At 41.4% G+C, this 22,113-nt stretch overlaps 3 protein-coding genes across 3 annotated transcripts in view; 1 reads left to right on the forward strand and 2 right to left on the reverse strand.

The window, feature by feature from the left end:
- Window positions 1-1,020: 1,020 nt before the first annotated feature.
- Window positions 1,021-9,217, reverse strand: sfxn2 (sideroflexin 2). Its single transcript, XM_079182078.1, has 12 exons — window positions 9,157-9,217; window positions 6,406-6,673; window positions 5,810-5,980; window positions 5,630-5,728; window positions 4,736-4,811; window positions 3,658-3,743; window positions 2,717-2,777; window positions 2,543-2,609; window positions 2,410-2,459; window positions 2,280-2,329; window positions 2,144-2,191; window positions 1,021-1,725 (listed from the first exon to the last, which is right to left on the reverse strand). The coding sequence occupies exons 2-12, from the start codon at window positions 6,558-6,560 to the stop codon at window positions 1,626-1,628; spliced, it is 963 nt and encodes a 320-aa protein (XP_079038204.1). The 5' UTR covers window positions 6,561-6,673; window positions 9,157-9,217; the 3' UTR covers window positions 1,021-1,625.
- Window positions 9,218-9,844: 627 nt separating this feature from the next.
- arl3b (ADP ribosylation factor like GTPase 3b) lies at window positions 9,845-12,602 on the forward strand. Its single transcript, XM_079183054.1, has 6 exons — window positions 9,845-9,926; window positions 10,501-10,644; window positions 10,767-10,883; window positions 10,992-11,042; window positions 11,330-11,515; window positions 11,621-12,602. Exons 1-6 carry the CDS (start codon window positions 9,924-9,926, stop codon window positions 11,666-11,668), a joined length of 549 nt encoding a protein of 182 aa, XP_079039180.1. The 5' UTR covers window positions 9,845-9,923; the 3' UTR covers window positions 11,669-12,602.
- A 5,087-nt stretch (window positions 12,603-17,689) lies between these two features.
- Window positions 17,690-22,113, reverse strand: part of trim8b (tripartite motif containing 8b) — an 8,971-nt gene continuing 4,547 nt past the window's right edge. Inside the window, exons 3-6 of the mRNA XM_079182130.1 lie at window positions 20,359-20,454; window positions 19,933-20,198; window positions 19,730-19,845; window positions 17,690-19,619 (exon numbers count right to left, since the gene is read on the reverse strand). Of these exons, the coding sequence (XP_079038256.1) occupies window positions 18,919-19,619; window positions 19,730-19,845; window positions 19,933-20,198; window positions 20,359-20,454 (1,179 nt within the window). The 3' untranslated portion in view covers window positions 17,690-18,918. The remainder of the gene's footprint in view (window positions 19,620-19,729; window positions 19,846-19,932; window positions 20,199-20,358; window positions 20,455-22,113) is intronic.

Genomic DNA, 22,113 nt, shown 5'->3' on the forward strand with positions numbered 1-22,113 from the left:
CCCCCGGTGGTACCGGATGAACCGGCAGGGAGCGCTGCCTCCTCCGGCTGGAACAACCGGAGCTGCTGCCGCTTCAAAAAATGTCTCTGATATTAGCTGTATATCTCCAAATACATTAGTTTAATTTATTCGTTTTTCATTTTTGAATGTTTGTGGTATTTTAGCATTTTTTAAATAATATCCATGTTTTGCATGTTTGTTATTTTAATTGTTCATAAACATGTTTAAAGAAAAGGAAAGACATTTTAATGAAAATCACTGAAGACCTTTGGTTTCTTCGTTTTGTCTACTGTAGTGGATTTTTTTGTTTAGTACTCAGTAGTAGTACTTCTACTCCACAACATTTCAGGGTTTCATTTTGGACTAATCTTTTCTTGACAGCTGGATTTACTGGTTACTCTACATGTTATTTTTCACATAAATATAACACTAAAGAGCGATGTCCACGAGTTCTCAGATAACAGAACAAACAAAAAACGGTTTTGCAGATTAACTTTCCTTTTAAATAACTGTTTGAGGCCCCAAACATGTTCCAATATTTCATAATAAAAGCACAATTTATAGAAAAATCTAAAGAAATGTATTCACATTTGTGAAGCACATCCTTTATGTCTGTTTTTTCTTCTTCCCTCCCCATCAATCACCTCTCAACCTCCAACTGCATATAAAGAACCAGCCAAGTAGTTAAAACTACATCACTTTGCCCGGCATCTACATCCGTCTCAGATGTAGCCATTTTCTTCTGCAGAACCAGTACCTAAGAACATTTTGCTGAGAATACTTAAATACTTTTTACATGAGATTGTAAATACATAACTTCTACTTGAAATGCAGTATTATCACATTGTGGTATTGGTACTTTTACTTCAGTAAAGGAGTATTTCTTCCACCACTGTCTCAGAACATTAAAGACACCTAAAACTTAACCTTTTCATCCATATGATGTGTATGTTGCCTAAACTCTTTTTTATCACATACAGATTAGCTAAAAAAAACAACAACTCTACAGGGTTCTACATTTCAAATATTTGTGGTTTTATTCCAGTTTATACTGATGATTGAGGCACAAGTCTGAGTTGACACACAGCGACATGATCCGACTGGTAAACCTTTCAGATAAATCATGCAAACAAGTCGTACGTCTACCTCTGTTCTGGCAGGAGAGGGCAGTATCCTCCACATTTATCACACCACACTGAATGACCGTTTCAGAGTTTTGACCCATGCATTGAAGTATTTCTCTGGTTTTAAAGTAAAACTGGTTTAAAGAAAAAGAAATCCAGCAGTTGTTGCTCCTGACGCTTTGACAAAAGGCACAGATTGTAAGGAAGCTTGGTAGACAGAAAGGAGAACGACAGTTAAAAATACAAGACAAGCCAATGAAGGACAAACTAACAAGAGCTCTAATCTGACAAAGTGATGTGCTGTTCCTGAGAGGAGGTCATTTGGTTTCTCAACAGGAGTACACAGTGCCCCTTGTATCTGTTTATTATCAGCAAACAGACCTAGTTTGAACCAAACAAGTGACATGATTGATCTAACAACAATTGGAAAATGAAGACTCGTTACATAAACACATATGCATTCGATCTTGTGTGGTGAGCAGATAATCAGCTCCCACGGCCTCAGAGGCCTTTGTTGAAGTAGACACGTTGTACAGCGTCTCCATACTGAGACACAATGGAGTCTCTCAGCTCGGGCTCCAGCTTGGACACGGCCATAGAGCTGATGAAGACACACGGAGGGGTATTTTAGGAAGAAGGGAGGGGGCAGAGGGAGAAGAGAAAGAAAAAAAGAGGAACAGTTTTATTACTAATTGGGAAAATAAGTTATTACATATTTGCAACATTGTATTTACAACAAGTACATTTTCTACAACTTCATAAATTCTCTTCTTTAGATTATCAGCTTTTTTGTTTGTGTTTTAATTATTACATTATTTAGAAAACTGTAGCATTGTGGGTAATGTAGGCACCGGGTTTTGACAGGGAAGGGTTCTGTTGCATACATTTTGATAATTCAACTATCCATCCGGAGACAGAGAATGTTACAGGAATGCAATGCTAATATCTGTGGATCACTATAATTATAATCTCTAAGCTACATTTATCAGCAGGTGAAAGTACAGAATCAAGTTTGTTACCATCTCTGAGGGAACAGGGAGCAGGCAGCAGGCACCATGAAGACCAAACTATAAAACGAGAAAACAAAAGTTATTTTTAGCCACAATAAAAACACTCCTGAGCTCATTAAAACATGTTGCGAGCCTCTCTACTTACAACACTCCCACCATCATCACTTGAATGGGTCCGTGGAGAAACGTGATTCTCTGTGAAAAGACAAAGAGTTTGATGAAGGATGCACATTTATGGCCGGAGGACGCTGATGAAGGTAATAAAAAGGTCTAACCTGCATGAACTTATATTTTTCCATTCTCTGCATGATGATGGGGAGGATGACTGATAGAAGAAGAAGAAGGTTAAGAGAGGAAGAGGATAACTTCAAGAACACAATATTTATATAATGAGGCTTCTTTGCGTACTCATTCCTGGAGCAGCCATGACGATCCGAGAGACGACCACCTGAGTGATGCCTTTCACTGCCGCTTTCTACAGGCGGAGATCAAACAAGATTTCAAGACACTCAACGAACAGTAAAGGACGACTATTGTTCTTTATTAAATAAAAGTGTCTTAAAGTGTGTCCAGAGTGCCGACCGTAGAGTGGCCCAGTTTGTTGCCATTTTCATCCGTGACAGCAATGCCATTCAGAATTTCCCTGAAAAAAAACAAAAGGTGTTTTCTCATCAACCGCCGAAAACATAATCGACAAACATTTAAACTAATGATTCTCGTCTTCACCATCAGACAAACGGATCAATGAAGAGAAACCGTACTGGAGAAACATCTGCTTTAAAGTTTAAAGTGATGCAAGTTAGCTAAACTTGCTGTATTAATCGTGTCGTGCTGCTGAACATTTGTTCTACTTTGAAGCTACAATCTGCTGTTAAGCTGTGTGAGAAGATTACAACTGCTGGATAGAAGCTGCCTGTGTTGTACAGGCTGTTAGCAAAATGCTTATCAATATGACATGATTATCATAAAAAGTTTTGGTGACGAGAGGAAAAGTCTGAATCACCAGAGACATTAGGATTCATCCTCTGGGAACCATGAATAGTCTAACTATCTAATAGAAAACAAAGTAGAACAGAGAAGTTCTACTTTGTTGTCTTTAATGTCCTTGTTTTTATATTTTTCTTGTTTATATTTGTATATTCCATGTATGTACGTTGAGACCAATGTGTAAACCGGAGTCAAATTCCATGTATGCGTATGCATTTATGGCCAATAAAGCTATTCTATCTAATAGCTGTTGAGATATTTCAGTCTGGGAATGGAAAAACCGTCCAGTAAAAACAATGAATTTGTTCTTTTTTTGGTTGTTAAATTAAAAGTTGGCCTCCACAAACATGATTAAAGCTCTTAAACATTTTTTGACAAAGATCAAAAACAAGATCTTTCAGGGTCTCACACAGGAAATACAACAGAGCACTGTGACTTGAGCTTCTCAGAATATCTGATCCAAGGAAAGCACTTAGATTTCAGCGCTTTCAAACCTACACAACACAGTGTTTAAGCAGTAACACGTCAGGACTCACTGTTGTCTCATCATGGGAATGTTAACACAGTTGGCAGATGCCACCGCTGCAAAGGGGACCCAGCGAGCCACGAGAGGCGGAGCTTTCTGCAGGAGAAAGACGCACAAAAACATCAGGTGCTACGATTTTCACTTTATGATCGTCAGCTTTATTTGACTCCACAGGATAGCGCTGAAACACTTAAAGCCAGAATGAATGAAGTCTCCCTCAAGAGAAAACAAAACCCTGACGAGCTAGTTCCAGAGATTTAAACCTCATCTGGTTCTTGTGTGTTTTATCTCTGTTGCATTTCTTCAGCTGCCCTCTGGGCCCACACTGTAGTTATCAAGCAAATTAAAAGTAGAAAAATCACTCTTAACAGGACCCACTTTTTGCACTAGAAGTAGAAACATTTCATCAATTTTCATAACTGCGGAAATCCCTCCTATCTCGACCTAAATTCAGCAGAGCTCTAGAGGTTTCCCATCATGTTGGAAGTTGCCAGGAGATGGCGTTAAAGCAGAGACGTTCTGCAGGAGGAGAGCTGTTTCGGGAACGCTGGATGACAATCATCTTCAAAAGGAGGAATCATTTCTGAGACTAACTATGTGCAGATGCAGAAGAGAACACATGCTGTCAACACAACTTTATTTATATTGTTATGGGGAAACTGCAGCTGTACCACAGTGACGATTCAGAATTCATAAATCAAACTTTAAAATTGTGTTAATCCGCCTTATAAAGACGACGAATGCACACGGTGAGAGTCAGCAGTGGGAATGGAGAGTCCCTTCACATAATAAGGGATATCTCAGCTAAATTACAATGGGTACAATTTAATATTTGCATATTGTTACAGAAAAACTAGTGCATTTCCCAGACTGACATCACAATTAATTTGATAAAGATGTCTTCTTTTAAAAGTGCGCTAGTCCTGTTGCTAAAATGAGGCAAGAAACACTTCTGACTGCTTCATTGTTTCAAGTTATTCAGATGAGTTTGATGACACATTAAGGCAGAATGAGAAATCTTTAAAACTGAAATCAATCTCACGCAGCAACAGTAAACAGTCGTGACAATAATCGTGTGTGTTCTGTACCTTTGTGAAGAGGTTGAGTCCCACTGCTGTTGCTAACGCAGTGCTGGTCGCTGTGACGTAGGCGACTCCAATCTGCCTGACGGAGACAACAAAAGCCTTTTTCTCACATAGAATACATAACGTTCAGACATCGGTGTCTGTCACACAAAGGTCACGGCATCTGGTGCCACAGGGCGCGCCGTAACAGCAACGAGTTGAAAAGTTTAACGTCGTAAAGGATGAACAGTGCTTTCATTTTCTCAGGCTGCACTAGTGATAGATGTTAAACGCTATTATGCATTGAAGCCTCCAACAATGACGCCCGACCCGTCTTCTCATTATTCATCACAGTGCAAAAGTATTAAATCACAAAACACAGAGTTAACTCATTTATGTAAAGCATGTTCCTGGACATTAATAATTACCTTCCTGCTATTGGCTTGAATCAAAATAAAGTAAATATAGACAGAGTGCTGGTCTGATAATGATTGTATGAAAGTTTCATCATTTACTCTTTTTCCACACTGAGGGGAAAACAATATGTACAAACTGAAAAACGTCAACAACTTGAAATGAACTGTTTTGTGATGAGACTGATGTACTTTGTGTAAAAGAGATGATATATAAGTGCTCTTAATAGGCAAACAATATGTGCATTTAATCTCTCCTTGAGCTGCTGTTGCCTTTACGTTAATGTGACGGAAATAATTCAGACTTGATGGAAGACTTGTGGAAATGTAACCAGATCAGAGTTTTACGTAAAAGTGACTCTGGAACTTATTTAGAAGTGAGACCAACGCGCTTAATCACCATCGGGTTTAAACAGCGAGGTCTGAAAGAGGCTGAAGACACACAACACAGAAGGATTATTGTTCCTTTAAAAACAGTCCACATCCACGTGCAGCAAGTTCTTACTTGGGAGTGATGGGGGAGGCAGCGTTACGGTTCGTGTAGTTGACCAGAGCGTTGAAGGACTGATTCACCCACTGCCAGAACACCACAGCAGGAACTGTCCTAGAAAACAGACGGTTATGAGAAGCGTTCCCCTCTGTGAATCTAGCGTGACGCGGTGAAGTGAAGCTCCTCGGTCGGTACCTGTAGAACTGCAGCATGAAGCCGGTGATGGCCATGCCTCCGGGCACCTGGAAGGACATGCGGCCGATAAGGTTCATGCGGTCTCCGGTGTCGGGGTGGAAGGCCGAGTCGTACAGCTTCTTGGCATAGTGGAGCTGCTCCTCTGAGGTGCCGGGAGGGACCGATCCGGCCCTGAAGAGGGCAAAAAGACACACCGGCACAGTTTCACACCATCAACTACACGCGGACACGTTGAAACTTGCAGATGGCAGTTAAAGTGCAGACCTCAGAGTATGAGCGAAATATCAAAAGGGACAATCCATCCAGAAATAGAGTTCTCATAGTATGTGCTATATCTGTACTTCTGTCAGATATATTGCACTTGAGTAAAGTTTATTTTATCCTTAAAAACCTGTACAGGACTAAGAAGTCAGTTAACTTTATGCATGAATGAAGATATTGCCTTTAATGTCTAAAACTATTGCAAACACAAACTATGTTTTATGTTGTGTCTTTGCTCAAACTGCTGAGTTAAGATATCATATGTGTAGATATGTGGATCGTCATACTATCGGCTATTACAGTCTCTGTGTGACAGCGCGCATGCACCGTCTTACCTGCAGGATTCTACCAAAGCTTTGGCCTCATCCAAGCGCGAGTCAGGTAGGGCCGCCGTTCGCCAGTCTGTGATGTTGAAGAAGTGGTTCAGTCGGCCCATAAACGTCGACTGGTCCCATCGCGGCGCGTCGATGTCGAATGACCTCAGAGTCATCGTGGTGGCTAAATAAAAGCAGTCCCGACTCAATGCATTAAAAAAAAAGAGTTCACGTGTATGGCCACCTCTGCTTACACTGCAGGAGGTTACTCAGCAGCTGCGGTCGAAAGCTGCAGAGAGAGGAATAATGATATAATTATCTAAATGTGCCGTTGATGAACAGAAAAGAAACAAGAGACTCACTTGGCTCATGGATGGATAACATGGATCTCTCTTTCATCGCAGCCTGGTTCCATGTTTGTTGTCGCACTAGACAGACCGGGTTTGAGCCGATGTGACATTAACAGTAATATTTAACTCGGTGTGTCAGAGAGGGACAGACTATTTAACCTTTGAACTCGCATTCCCAAAGCTCTGTGTGCATATGGAGAGCTGCAACAATTTGTCATTTAGTTGATTGAGACAAAAAAGGCAACTATTTTAATAATGAATTCATTGTTTCAGGTATTTTTCAGCAAAACAAAATGCTCAACATTTGCTGGTTTCAGCCTCTCGAATGAGAAGATGTATACGTCTCATGTGATAGTCAGTGAAATATATTTAGGTTTTGAAGGGTTTGTTGGTCAAAACAAGCGTTTTGAGGACTTCCCCTATGGGCTTTAGTATATTACAATTGCTAGATCAAACAATAATTAAAGTTATTGCAGCACTAAAGTACTCACGTTGTTTTTTTAACCTTGGCTAGTGTGGCCGGCTCTCTCCCAAGCTGCTGCCAACATGCGCCCTCGGGTTCAAACCCCAACACGACCCTGAACAAACACAAACTCATGTTCTTCCCTAAATAATTCCCAAGGGTCAAACTTCCACTAGAAATCATCAACCACCTCCTGGTAAATGTTTCCATGGGTTGCCATTTTGGGTTTGCTGACTCCAGCTCGAACTATCCAAACCGTCCCACTGTGCATCTTCACCATTACTTTAGCAATTAGTTACTGTAGGTATTCAGTGAAGCCTCGCAACAGAAACACGCCTTGTGTGGTTTAATCTTTTACAAATACAGGGGCAAATGAGGAGAGGAGCATATCGGTGTACTTCTCTGAAGGCTCAGTCTGGCTGGACATGGATTGTTTCTGCAGCTGTTCATTAGAAAGTAGGGCGAATGTCTGCAGAAAGTCAACGTGGCCCTACATACCACAACATGTAATAAGAATATATAAACAAAGACTGGAAGCAGATGCCTACAGCTAAAGTTCATTTTACATTCTATCTACAACTAGTTATCATTTCCTCTATAGAATGTGTGTAAATACTAATAAAATGCACATGACAATTTCCCAGAGTTCAAGGCTGCAGCTGCAAGGTTGTCAGACCAAACAATCCCAAATAAAAATATTTGATGTTTACAAATGAAATGAACAGAGAAAAGCAGCAAATCCTCACATTTAAAAAGCTGGAACCAGTGAATATTTGATAAAGAACAATCAGTTATGAACATTGTTATTTATACATTTTCTATATGTCAACCAATTGTTTCAGTACAAGAAAATACCTAAAAAAATAACAACTCAATAAACAAACCGTATCTTCACTGATGTATTTGATGGCTTGTTGTTCACAGATCGGCAACTTAAGCTGGATCAATGAACTGACGTACTAATGAACCGATACTGAAATTATTAGATGAAACGAAAAAGTTAATTAATTAATCTGCAACAATGCTTGATCATCAATAAATAGTTTTCATTGATTTCTTTAAGCACAAACGCCAAACATTGACTGAATCCAGCTCCTAAAATGTGAATATTTGCTGGTTTCTTTCATGTACTCTCACAATGAGCACAATTCCTAAATGAATAATAACTAAAGCTGCAACGATATGTCGACTGTCAACCAACAGAAAGTTGTCTGTAACTATTTTGATACTTGATGAATCGTTTCAAGCAGCAATGTCAAACATTCTCTAGTTATTGCTTCTTAGATGTGAGGATTTTCTGTTTTTCTTCGACATATTTGACAGTCAATTGAATATTTTAATGCTCTGGATTGTTGGTTGGACAAAAGAAGCACATTGAAGGTACAGAGTAGAGCTCTAAGAAACTGTAAATGGCATTTGTTCGATATAGACTATCGATAAATTATGGAAAACAATTGTTAGTTGCAGCCCCAATAATAGACTGAATAGAAATGTATGAATGAATAAGCAGATTAATCGACCATGAGAGTAATAAGTAGCTGCAGCCCTGCATGCATTTGAAGGGATAGTTCAGACATGAACAGGGTTTAGTGCCTGCTACAGGACAACGGTGAAGTTCACCAGAGCCTTGAGAAACTGGATCTGCAGGCTTGAGCATAATATATCTGGATTATCAGCTACTCAGTTAACACAACGAGTAGCTTGTCCGTGCATTAAATGTGTTGAATTACACTTATACAAATACATGAACTCGATGGGTGCACAGAGTGGTTAGTCTGTTGTTAAGTCTAGCGACCAGAAAGAGTTAAAACGTGTCAGCAGGAGCTTTGGAGTGATGCAACTCATAACTCGAGTTACCAGCTGACTTCTGCCGGCAGCAATAAGCTAACAAAACACGAGACATCGACTCACGAGCTGCAAAGCTTTAGTCTAAACTGAATAATGTTAACGTTCACGTACCTTCGAGAGATTCCTCCTCTCTCGCGCCGCACAGAGCAACCTGTCAGGTAGTCAAACGTGCTCGTGTGGGACAGTTAGGACATGTGCACGTGGAACACCGTCCTCCAATCACGGGCGGGGGCTGCTCCCTGCGTGAACCCAAACAATCCTGAGGTTTTATTGTTTTACTGGAATGAGAACCTTTAGAGACACGGTCAAGATGTTGGTTGAAAATAGGTTCACGGCTAATGTTTAACTTACCTAGCTGTTATGCTAACTCACTAGCTAATTAGCTCGTTCATAATGGGATTTGTTCTGCGTTTAGTGTATGAATGAAACATATTTACGTGTAGTGACTTATTTCAATGTCTGACGGCAAGAACCGCACACAAAGTGAAACACGTGCAACTATTTGCAACACTTGAAACATTTAGCTAGTTAGCAGGCAGCTAACTTCTTCTTCTTCTCTCATTTGATTGGCGGATCGCAACCAACGTGAATAGGTGCATACCGCCACCTACTGTACCGGAAGTGTGCAGTTTTCAGAGTAAAAGTGTCATCACTGTTCTAAAGGATGGAAATAATACAAATACAAATAATAATATTAATTAAGAGGGGAAAAATGAAAAAAAAACTAAATTCTCCGGTCTAATCCCGTTTCAGGCAGTTAAACTGAACTCATCCTCCATGTTTAAGCTCGTGCCCGAGGTTTTTGTGCGTAACCGTACGTCTGACGTCACCCCCCTTAGTAACCCTCGGCGGCGTCTCCAGGAGAGAAGGCAACAAAGATGGTGAGTTTAATTCTGTCGTATTAATTACCTATTAACTGTTAACACCTTGTTAAATGTGAACGTATTCACATTAAGTAAACACTTATTTTAATACATTTGGGGTTGAATGACTGCCGCTGTTTTGCAACTTGCCGAGAAAAAAAACATTCAACTGCAACCGTTGTTGCATCGTTCGGTTATCAGGGGAGATTAGCTTAGCACGTTAGCTACTTTTAGCACGTTAGCTACTTTTAGCCCCTGTTTGCGTGCCGTTAACTAGCCTGAACTAAAGCTCTGCGCTCAAACAACTAGGTAGCCCACAAGGCACAGTGAAACCAAAGAGGTTAAAGTGACTAGCTACTCACGGGACCCGTGGTTGACTACACGTATTGGTCCCGTTAGGAGAGTGTTTGCACATCTTCATAAGCCACAGTGGGGACTAGAAGTGCACTTGCACGGCCTGTAAGTGAGGAATCCCGGTGGGTGGAAGGAAGAGGTGCATGTTTACAATGGTGGTCAGCTGCAACAGTGCTCCCCCCTGGTTAAAGTAACATCACATGGTTGTTTTCACTGTGTGTTTTTTTTGTTGTTGCAGGGATTGCTGTCCATCCTGCGGAAGCTAAAGAGCACACCAGACCAGGAGGTTAGGATACTGCTGCTGGGTTTGGACAACGGTGGGAAGACCACCTTGCTCAAACAGCTGGCATCTGAGGACATCAGCCACATCACCCCCACACAGGTATGGAGGAAAGTTCCATAAACACCACCTATATGAGAGCAAACAGACGTAACACAACAGGGGTGTATCACTTTTTTGGGGACTTGTCTAACCTTTTGCTTTATGTTGTGTGTTCTATGCAGGGATTCAACATAAAGAGCGTCCAGTCTCAGGGTTTCAAACTGAATGTTTGGGACATTGGAGGCCAGAGGAAGATCAGGCCGTACTGGAGAAACTACTTTGAAAACACAGATGTGCTGGTGAGAGAAGTTGGATGCATCGAACACAGCAAATAAGCTTTGTTTGAGTTTTTTTTTTAAATCAAAGTCTACATTATGCTGACAAGGAACACTTCCCTTTTGTTTCAGATTTATGTCATTGACAGTGCTGACAGAAAGAGATTTGAGGAGACGGGTCAGGTAAAAAAAACATTCAATTTGCTATTAGAGATTGAGGAAAACCAAATATTGTTAAAACCAGTGATTTTACTTGACATTTACTAGTATCTGTCTTAGTTTTTTTATGGTTTTAGGATTTTAGGAGCTCAATACCAGAGATTTAGCTGTTTTGGCCTTTAAGTCTTGATGAAGTTATGTTTCGCAGGAGTCTTAATCACTCTCAAGTCTACAGCTCTGTGTTGTCGTAACACTCCTCTTTTTTGCGTGTGTGATTACGTATGATTGACAGACGTTTGTGTGCGTTGCAGGAGCTGGCCGAGTTGTTGGATGAGGAGAAGTTGAGCGGCGTTCCTGTGCTGATCTTTGCAAACAAGCAGGACCTGCTGACAGCCGCCCCGGCCTCCGAGATCGCAGAGGGTCTCAATCTGCACACCATCCGGGATCGCATGTGGCAGATCCAGTCCTGCTCCGCCCTCACCGGTGAGGGGATTCAGGTGAGCCTACGAGCTGAGCGTTACTTTTTTATAGCATTCATCTTTATGTGCCTTTTTGTTTTCTTCTTCTCACCACGCTGCTGTTTCTCTTCAACCCACTTTCAGGAGGGCATGAATTGGGTCTGCAAGAGCGTCAACTCCAAGAAAAAATAGCCTCTCTTCTAGTCTTCTGCTTCTCAGGAGGAACAGCAGCAGCAGCACATACACTGACACACACTGCACCCTCCTGAGCCTTAGTACGATGGGATATACCTGTGAATGTAAACACACTACTAATACAACATGGACCTGGAGTTTTTAACCCCTTGCATCTCCGCATCACTGGTTCACTAATCTCAGCACATTTTGCTACGTTGGCCTCCACACAGAGGAGGGCGGTTCGACTTCAAAGGGAACCCATGCCGGGAAATCAACCTCCTCCACCCCGACTACCCGCGTCACCGCCACTGTCCCAGCCAAGCGCAGCCACCACCCACAGCCTGTCACAACCTCAAACATTCCCATTAAACTGCTGTCTTTCATTGGAATTCCAGCTTTCTCTTTAAACTCTTTCACACACTGCCCTGGAAACCAGCCCCACCCCTCCCATCCCCACCTTCTCCTCCATCTTATTCTTCCAGGTTGTGCTGTTTGTTTTTTACCATTCCACGATGGCTCTGTTTGAAGTGAGGTATATTTTTGTAATTGTTTTATTTATGGTGAAGTAGAGTGTAGAGTGCTTTCAAACAACAACCAGTGTGTGTGTGTGTGTGTGTGTGTGACTTAAAGGACGTTGGAGAAACGGTTCCAACTCTTCCCACTAAAGAACGATACTGTACATGTTAATATGTATAAAAAACAAAAAGATGAGATTAAATGGTTTAGAGGAACTACATTTTTGGATCAAGTGTAAATATGACCCTGTGGTCATATGTTACGTTACGCTCATGTTATAGAGTATATGTTACCCTGCTGTAGTCTATAATGTTTGCATATATAACATATGCAGATTTTAGGTTTGCGTACTGTACGTCCCAATGCATTTCTTTGTACTCTTTGGGTATTCTTGAATGTAATCTGTCCAGAATTGAAGGTACTGTATGTGAATAAAAAGACAAAACATTCTGACATCATTGCGTTCCTACTTATTGATTAACGTTGCTCCCGGCACTAACACACTTCAGTTCACTCGGATGTCTCCAGGCTCTCGTGGTCGAACACACACACACACCAGCAGCAGGTGAAGTCAGCTGTTCATGACAGCGTTGGAGCCTCTGTGGGAGACAGCAGGGGTAGAGTACAGCAAACTGGATTAGGTGGTGCATTGAATTCAGTGTTGAAATGTGCTGGAAGGGATATAGCACTATGATGTCATACTCGTGTACAAGTATTACTTGCACACAAAAATAATGTCTCAAAAACTATTTCAAATACACTCCGATTCTCAGTGATGCTGACTGAAGTGAAGACCACTTTGTCTCAGAACAGGTAGCCCATTAGTTCCACATGTAGATAACATAAACCAGTGTGTAATCAAAGAGGCTGTACGGTGAATTTCAGGGTAGTAAATAAGACAACAAATGTTTCAGACTTTTCTCTAATGAACACTAAATTAACCCCAAATTAGATTATTTCTGAGATTAATCATTAACCTTCAAGCTTTCTTCGGGCAACTGAGATTATTCAAAATAAATAAACTGTCTACTTTCCCCCCTGGTTGTAACAGAGAAAGGGGCTGCAGTTCACTAAATATAAAATAAAATGTAGTTTTTTTCTGAAGGCAGGTGGTGCTGTATCCACCTGGTTGTGTGAATACCTCATGGCCTGAGGCTGAGCAGGAGAAGCTGGATCCTCTCCTCCACAACTGACAAGACTGTCAATCTGCATTGCACAAACCACACAGACATGAGGCCACATGCATACCTGTGATGCCTGCATGTTAGAGGGGAGAGAAGGCCACCTTAAGGTAACATTGTTAGGTCCTACTCGAGTTCATGTACTTTATACTTCTACTCTACTGGATTTCAGAGGGAAAAAGGTACTTTTTATTTTATTTAACTGCTATGGTTACTTTGATTTTAAATAGAAAAACACATGATCATCTAATATGACACATTATTATAGATTAAAGGCCCTGCACACCCACACAGGTGTTGTTAGTTATGTGGCTAATTAGACCTACAGAGGCCACCATTAAGAATAATACATTTCAAGTCCTGCAAGAAAAACTAACAGGAAGATCCCAGAAGTCCTGAAAAATACTTCATTTTCATCCTTGTTACGTGTCTAACAGTGTGTTCCTAGGGTATGGGAACAGTATGCCATGTGTTTTATTTTGTGTAACATTGTATGTGACTGATTCCCTGGACCTCAGAGACCTGCAAACGGCCTCTTCTTCTTCGCTCACAAAGATCCTCATTGTCGAGGCTTCCTCTGTTCTCACAAAGACTCTCTTCTCCCTCATGTTTGGCTCTTTACTCTCTGTAACATTAAATTCTCACAAGGCACTATGGGAAACACAGAGCGATGCACCTTGGGAGTTTCATGTGGAAACATAGAGACATTTAAAGGAACAGGTAGACAGTTGGGGAAAATGCTTGTTCGCTTTCTGACGTAGAATTCAATGAGAAGACTGATACCGCTGTCATGTCTGTACATTAAATATGAAGCTACATAGCTTAGCTTAGCATAAAGACTGGAAACAGATGGAAACAGCTAGCCTGCCTGGCGGCCAACCAGCAACTCTAAAACTCACTACTGAACTACAGCTTGTTGTTCTGTACAAAGTACACCGAAGTTAAAAACTGTATATTTGCTGTGTCCTGTTGCGCTTTGTGTGTGTCCTGTTGCGCTTTGTACATTATGTTCTGTTTTTGTAATATAATTTGTATGTAGTGTTCACTGTTTATTTACAGAAATACCAATAAACACACGTAAAAAACAGACAACTAAAAAAGATAAAACATGTAAATTAATGAGTTTAACGCTGGTTTGCTTTGTTTTGCTTTTTACAGAGACTCCTTGTTTTCAGTCTTTATGCTAAGCTAAAGCTAACCAGTGGCTAGACGAGGCAAAAAAAAAACTGTAAAAAGGCAAATTTGGTGTTTTAACAACTTCTGTTTCATTAAAACCTCCAAATGAGAGAAGAAAGGGGTCTGTGGTAATTTTATAAGTGTATAAAAGTGTGTTTGAGGGTAATTTAAGATAGTCAGACAGTGTGTGTGTGTGTGTGTGTGTGTGTGTGTGTGTGTGTGTGTGTGTGTGTGTGTGTGTGTGTGTGTGTGTGTCAGAGATACATATTGAAGACGTAGGCGACCGGATTACTGCCTTTCTCCTCATGGATCAGACAGCTGTGTAGCAGCTGTGTGAGCAAGTGTGAGAAAATGTGTGTGTCAAGAGAAAGAGAGAAAGAAAGAGAGAGAGGGAGTGTTTGTGTGTGTGTGTCAGAGAGGGAAAGATTGAAAAGCAGCGCTGTAATTTATGCTGCACCTCCGACCCCACAGCTCTTGGCTGCCTGTGTCTCTGCTGAGGTTTGCTGACGTGAGAAACAAAAAACATCAGGCCTCAAGACGGGAAAGAGGTGGGAGGAAGACGAGGGTGGAGCGAGAAGAAGCAATATGATTAAAATGTTTTGTTTTTACTTGTACATTAACCGCTGATTGGCGTTAGAAGGAAAGAAACGGCGTTCTGAAACTCAACGTGACATTTTTGAATGAATGTTCAACTCTTGAAAGTTCATTCTCGACTTCATCATGAGGTTCCTTGAGCTGCGGTTTCGAGAGCTTTCAGTTGTAGTCACATGATCTTTTTCAGCACATGGAGTTAGTGGAACAGTAGATTAAGGACCTTGCACGTTAACTTTAAGTTTGACATTAAAAGGTAATGACTGCCCTTGGAAACGGCACATAACAAAAAAATAAGAAAATTAAAGAACAGTTTTGATTTTGGGAAATATTCGCTTTATCTTTTTGCTGAGAGTCACTCATGTCTGTCCATTAAGTACAAAGCTACAGCCAGTTAGCTTAGCTTAGCATAAAGACTGAAAGCAGGTAGAAACAGTTAGCCTGGCTCTGTCCAAAGGTTACAAATGCCATATCTTGTTTGTTTAATCTGTACAAAAACAATGTGATTGCAAAAACAACACGTGGGTGTATTTAGTTACATTTAGACACAGCCAGGCTAGCTGTTTCCCCTTGTTACCAGTCTCTATGCTAAGCTAAGCTAACCAGCTGCTAGCTGTAGCTTCATATTTACCGGACAGACATGAGACTGGTATCAATCTTCTCATTTAACTCTCGGTAAGAAAGTGATTAAGCGTAATTCCCTAAAGTCTTCATCCATATACATTAACTTTTCTCCACTAAAATATATATATTTTTGTATTTTCATTTCCTGTTCACTCAAAAACACATAAACACAAGTGGACCGTCTTTGCTGCCTGAGGGGGAGTGAGGCGGAAGGGTAGGCGGGAGCATTAATGCAACATCTTAATCAGGCTGAGTTTAACAAACAACTACTCATCTCTAAACTTGCTCTGTTCATCCTGTTTTCTCTCTGCAGGCCTCCACCCACACACATACTCATGAGCTCTGTCTGTACCGGGCACGCACAAGAGATGTTTAAAGTTTGTTTAAGTGTCCTCCTGTGGATGTGTGTTTTTAAAGTTAAATAAATACACTAATACTGCAGACAGGCAGATTGTTTGCATGTTTAAGAAAGGTCAACAGAGGACGGGCGGTTTGAGTACAAGTGGGCGGATGTCGGAGTTTTTTTTTTTAAGCAGATGACTGTGTAGAGATGACTGTATGAAACCAACAGTGAACATGAAACACACGCTTAGATTTTTGTTAAATAAGGCTGGTGGTATTTCCGTTTTTCTTATTTTCAACCAAAAGCAACAATTTTCAAGTAACAAGTATTTTCTTAATAACTTAATCCTGTGTACCATAGAGCTCCATTCATGTCCAACAACAACTGTGTGAGGCTGTATTAATCCATGTATTGATAATACTATATAAACTTAAATCAAACATAGACACAAGACACTGAACCCCTAACTGCTCCCCGGGCTCCTGTCATGGGCAGCCCACTGCTCCCTATATATACTAGGGATGGGTCAAATGCAGAGAACACATTTCCCCACTGCGGGACTAATAAGGGATTGTTTAATCTTTGTTTTTTGTTGTAATTACAAATTTGATGTAGACATGAACGCTGTATGACTCCAATATGACATGAATGCAGCATTAACGTATGGTCACAATATTTTCATGCTACAAAAATGACCCAAACTCTGCCGCAAAAAAAGAGCGCGGTTTCATAATTTGATGGCGGGTATTTAAAAATATATTCATCAGAGAATCACAAACACTTTGTGAGAGTCTATAGTGAGGTAGTTTAAAAGACGAGTAACCTATTTTAAATCTCTTCTTAGAACCCATTTTTTACAGACTGGCTTTTATGTGAAGTCGCATTACTGCTTTCATTTATTTTACAACATTTTTATTTCTTAATTTATTTGTATCGTATCGATTGGTTTTTATTGTTTTATCTATAGTGTTTTATCAGGGTTTATCTCTTACCTCAGTTTCTCACTGTTAAGCTTTCTGTTTTATTGCTTTTGCTGCTTTGTAGGAGGACTTTGTAAACTGTTTAAAGAAGGTGCTATATAAATAAAGCTATTTTTATTATTATTACTAAAAATAAGAAGGAAGAACACTAGGAGACTAACTTCTCCTTTCCCAAAAACAGAGCAGCAGTGTTTCTATTGTCAAAAGTTGAACCTGCTGCTGGAGATCGTGGCAAAATGCACAATAACAAAAATGTTGAATATCACCGCCCTTGTTCTTTAAATGAAGATGAAATAAAATGCACATACAGAGTTGACAACAGAGACCGGTTTAAATTTGTTTGTTTATTTGGAACCCTTCTCCAAATCACGTCTGTAATTTTTCCATTTCACAAAATATTTACAAAAAAAGATACTTTTTATGTTGTTGTTGTTTCTCTTTAAGTTGACGGTTGTAACGGCTCCTTTTTAGGATGATGACATTTGCTTACATCTCGTAGTCCAGTCTTGTTCTTTTAGAAAAAGTAGATGAAAAAAATTCCTCCCACCCTTCTTTTCTGCCATACACTCATTTTTAAAACTGCATACATTTTACCCCCCCGCCCCCCCCCCCCCCCCATTGTTCTTCTTTTGAGTGCTTTAAAAAAAAAAAACTCTTCCTTGCATGATTTCAGCTGCAAACAGGAAGCCAAGAGCTTGTGTGCTTATTGAGAGGAAGTGACATCTTTGCCCTGCAGGAAGTACAATTACAGCATCATCAGATCCTCCAGATGCTTGATTGGTTTGGTCTGTCCAGTCTTGCCCTTTCCTCTAAAATCAAAGAGTCTCTCTAGACAAGCATGACACCTACAGATGTACCAAATAACACAAAGTCAGAGTAATTACTAAATGGAAACAGTCTTTGTCAGAAGAAGATTCTCTGTCCTGTGGGAAGCCTGATAGCAGGAAGGGAGTGCTAGGAATAAGGGCCAAATCCTCAAAACTCTTTGGGCCAGGGTCAACCGGCCCTTCAGATGCAGCTCCAGTGTCCCTCTGCGGGTCAGCATCTGTAGTCCAGGCATAACAAGGCATCCACAAGTGCATTGTGGGAGTTCCATGGAAGAGCGTTTTGTGTTCAAGCCGTACGATCCATCCCTGAACTCAGCAAAGAAGGGAAGAGGTGCCATGATGATGGACACGAGAGACACAAAGGGACCGCGCAGTCCCTCTTTAAAGAGGATCTACTAAACAATGAGAGCTGGGCAGAACAAAAAATATGACGCTAATAATAACATAAGGCAATTGATCTCAGTACAACTAGAGGGGTGATTATATGAGAGAAACATGAGGCGCTAAACTGGAAAGCTCAACACTGCACGGTTTTTATCTCTTTTCCCTTTAGCGTCAATGAGCAGCCACAAAGAGGCGTTTTCTAATAAAAGTTCATTTTCTATCCATCTTCTGCTCTATAAATAAAAAAAAAAAAAGATGCATGTCACAATCTCTCCTCTTAGGCTTCTCTTGTTTATGTGTAAAACGCTGAGCTAGGTTGTGCCAGAGTGAACGTGTTGGCTTGGCATTTTTACGTATAATACACTACATGAAACACCGACTGAAAATAAAGTAAAGAAGAAAAGAAAAACACATAAGAGATCAACCCTGCCCCCGAATGTGTGTACATGTTCTAGATCAGTGTGTGTGCGCGTGTGTGTGTGTACAAATCTTAATATTTTAATGTGTGTATAGTATAACTGTTTTCCGGTTAATAAGACGGTAACGGTGTGCTATTTTGGTGCCTGTCTCTATATCCAAGTGTGTGTGTGTGTGTGTGTGTGTGTGTGTGTGTGTGTGTGTGTGTGTGTGTGTGTCTACTTTGTTAACTGGTGACATAGTGCTTTGTAGAGGGCTGCCCATACAGCCCGTAAAAATCTGCATGTCTGTGTGTCTGCGAGGCGTCTATCCAGTCCCTCACTGCCAGGCCCTGCATGGACGGACCTCCGGAGGCCAGGCCGGGAGGAGGGGGGTAGTCTTGGGTGCTGACCCAGGGGAAAGAGCCAGAGCGTGGGTACGGGGGATGGCCGCGGTGGCCCGACACCGAGGGCACTCCGGAGCAGTAGCAGTTATCCATCGTACACACCAGGATCTTACGGCCGCCATATTGAGGCAGCACGGCCTGCTGGGAGGAGTGCGAGGAGCCGCTGCCTCCGGGAGGAAAGTGCGAGGAGGCGAACACGGAGCCTGAATGGTGGTTGGTCAGAGAGCCGCTTCCGCTTCCCGTCCCGCCGCCGTCGCTGATGTGAGGCGGGCCGCAGGGCCCGAGAGGCTGCTGATTGGTAGACTGACCTTCTCCAGAGGCGGAGCCGGAGCCCAGGTAGGGCTGTTTGGCTAACGATGAGGAAGAAGAGGAGGAAGAGGAGGAGGAGTCCTTGAAACCCGGAATAGCGGTCTTTCCGACGCTCCCGTTCCCCTCTGGGAAGGCCGTGGAATGTTTCCGTTTCTCTGCTCCGGAGCCGGAGCTCTGACCGCTGGGATACGCAGGAACGGACTGCAGGAAGGTCGAGGGAGGGGTGAGGGGAACTGAGAGAAGAGAAGAGGTGTGAAATAAAAAGAGAAAAGTGGTTATTTAAATAAAAACACATTAATGTCCTGGATTAAAACGCATTAAAACGTTTTTTTTGAGATCCTACCTTCCAGCGTTCTCTTCAAGCTCTTCTCTCTTTTTGAGATTTCAGATAGGAATAGTTTAGAGTTTAGATTCCCCACTTTGTAAGGAGGTATACTGCTGCCCACACATGCCTGAGACCTGCAAAAAATGCCAAGAGTCACATACAATTCAAGATAAGACGTCAGCTTGAACCCACAGGCAAAAAAAGGAAATCTTTGCTCTCACCTGTCTGTGAGGATTTTAACCGGCTTGGTGTTTTTCATGAAGCTCAGCTCCTCCGCCTTACTGAAGGCCGTGTGGATGGAGCTCAGCAGCTTCTGGGCCTCGTGGCGCTGCTCGCCTAGAGCCAAAACCTGGGCCGCGTTCTCCTGGCAGAACCGAGCCTGAGCCCGGTCCAGAGCCTCCAGTGTCCGACCTAGATCCTCCTCCAGGAGCTGGTGCATCCGCTGGTACTGCAGACGCACCTCCTCTTTCAGCTCACACACCCTGTCCTGTAGGGAAACACACACACACACACACACACACACACACACACACACACACACAAACATCAATCCACTCAAATGTCCCTTTTCATGCAACGCTGTGTCGGAAAATGTGTGTAGCTGCGTTGACGGCCTAAGATTCAGGGTGTAATAACTAAAAACTCACCTCCACCACACACTTGTCAGAGTCCAGTTTGCAGAGCTGCTCTTCGATCTCCTGCACTCGCTCCTCAACGCGCTCCTGCTGTCTCAACAGGCTTTGCTGTGAGGTGAGAAAGAAAGAATGAAAGAGAGTCTTCAGCTTTCAGGAGGTTGTGACCTCAGCTAGCATCCCCTCCCCATGCCTGAGATATTAGAATTCGGGAGCCGACTAATTTAGTCCCCAACACAACACACAATCCCTGCGGGGGGGGGGGGGGTGCTGACATGGCAACCAACAGCTATTTTGTGTTTGCATTAGAGAGAGCGGAGGACTAATGTTGGGGGAGCTGGACAGATAAATGGACATACTGAGGCAGAAAAAAGCTCCAGCAGCTCTCCTCCCACTACTCGGTTAGAAGTTGCATTCACGTGGTGGAAGCTGTGGCAACAACACTCGTTTACTTCTAGGAGCTCAGGCTAAAACTGAAGACGCCTATCCGGCTCAGCTTGAGGTCAAAATAAATTAAAAAAACGTAATTAATGGCTCCGTATGAGAGACGCCGATTCGTTACGTCGCTCCCTACAGCGAGTCTGAGAGCAGGAATGCCGTTGACACAGATTTGCTAATCCCTCATGTTATGAATATTTAATGCGAGATATGAATAATCCTCAATCAACATTTAATGATTGAGAAGTGAGCCGATAAGATGGTCCAGAGCTAAATGATGTGGCACCGCCAACACGATGTAGATTAAAATAAAGAGTAAAGAGTGTTCGGTCTTTGTGAGACTGTACTTTAAGCTAATGTCAGCATGCTAACGTGCTCACAATGCTAATGTAATTACAATGGTACAATGGTCACCATCTTAGTGTAGTGTGCTAGCGTGCTAAGGATTGATAATTAAAAATTAGTCGAAGCACAAAACGAAGTAGTATGTTTATTTTTACTATCAATTAATCTGCTGTTCATTTCCAGTTGAAATCGATTAGTTTAATTCTAGTTTTTAGTCTGTAAAAATACTTTTTTTATTTTATTTAATATCATAAAAGAAACAAAAGCAGCAAATCTTCACATTTAAGAAGCTGAAACCAGCAAATGTTTAACATTTTTGCTTAAAAATAACCCTGAAACACCAATCCTCCAATCCCCAACCGCCACTGCTCCCATTATTATAATGCAGTTTTTGATGCATCAAATATTTTTAATATGTACATAATCATCCGTCACTGTCAATATAAATGCTCCACGCTGTGTGTGTGTATATATATATATATATATATATATATAGTATAGACATTATGCACACACGTTTAGTACATAACCATCCAGTCCATGTATATTCATTCAGTATCTATTTCTTTGTTTGTATTGTTGTACAATGTGTATTTGTATACAGACCACTCGACTTGTAAAAAGACATTTCATTTTTATTTTATTGTTGGTCATTGGTGCTTTTTATATTTATACAATATATTTTATTCTTATTTCCCCCACATACTTGTACATAATATTCCCGTCTATTCTCTGCCTTTATTTGTCCAGCTTTGTTGTCCTTGTTCCTAACTGTACACAAAACATACTTGGATTAAATCTATCATTAATCCCACGAGTCAATAATCAGTTGTTTTTCACAGGCTGCCGATCTGTTCACATACCACCATCATCATCCTCATCATCATCATCCTCATCCGATCATTCCAAACTAAGGAGCAGCTGATTTTTTCATTAAGTGATCAGCTGCTGTAGAGCTCAACAATGAAAACCTGCGTAGTCTTGGGC

The sequence above is a fragment of the Pholis gunnellus genome (genome assembly GCF_910591455.1).
Source record: "Pholis gunnellus genome assembly, chromosome: 21".
In the NCBI taxonomy this organism is placed as follows: Eukaryota; Metazoa; Chordata; class Actinopteri; order Perciformes; family Pholidae; genus Pholis; species Pholis gunnellus.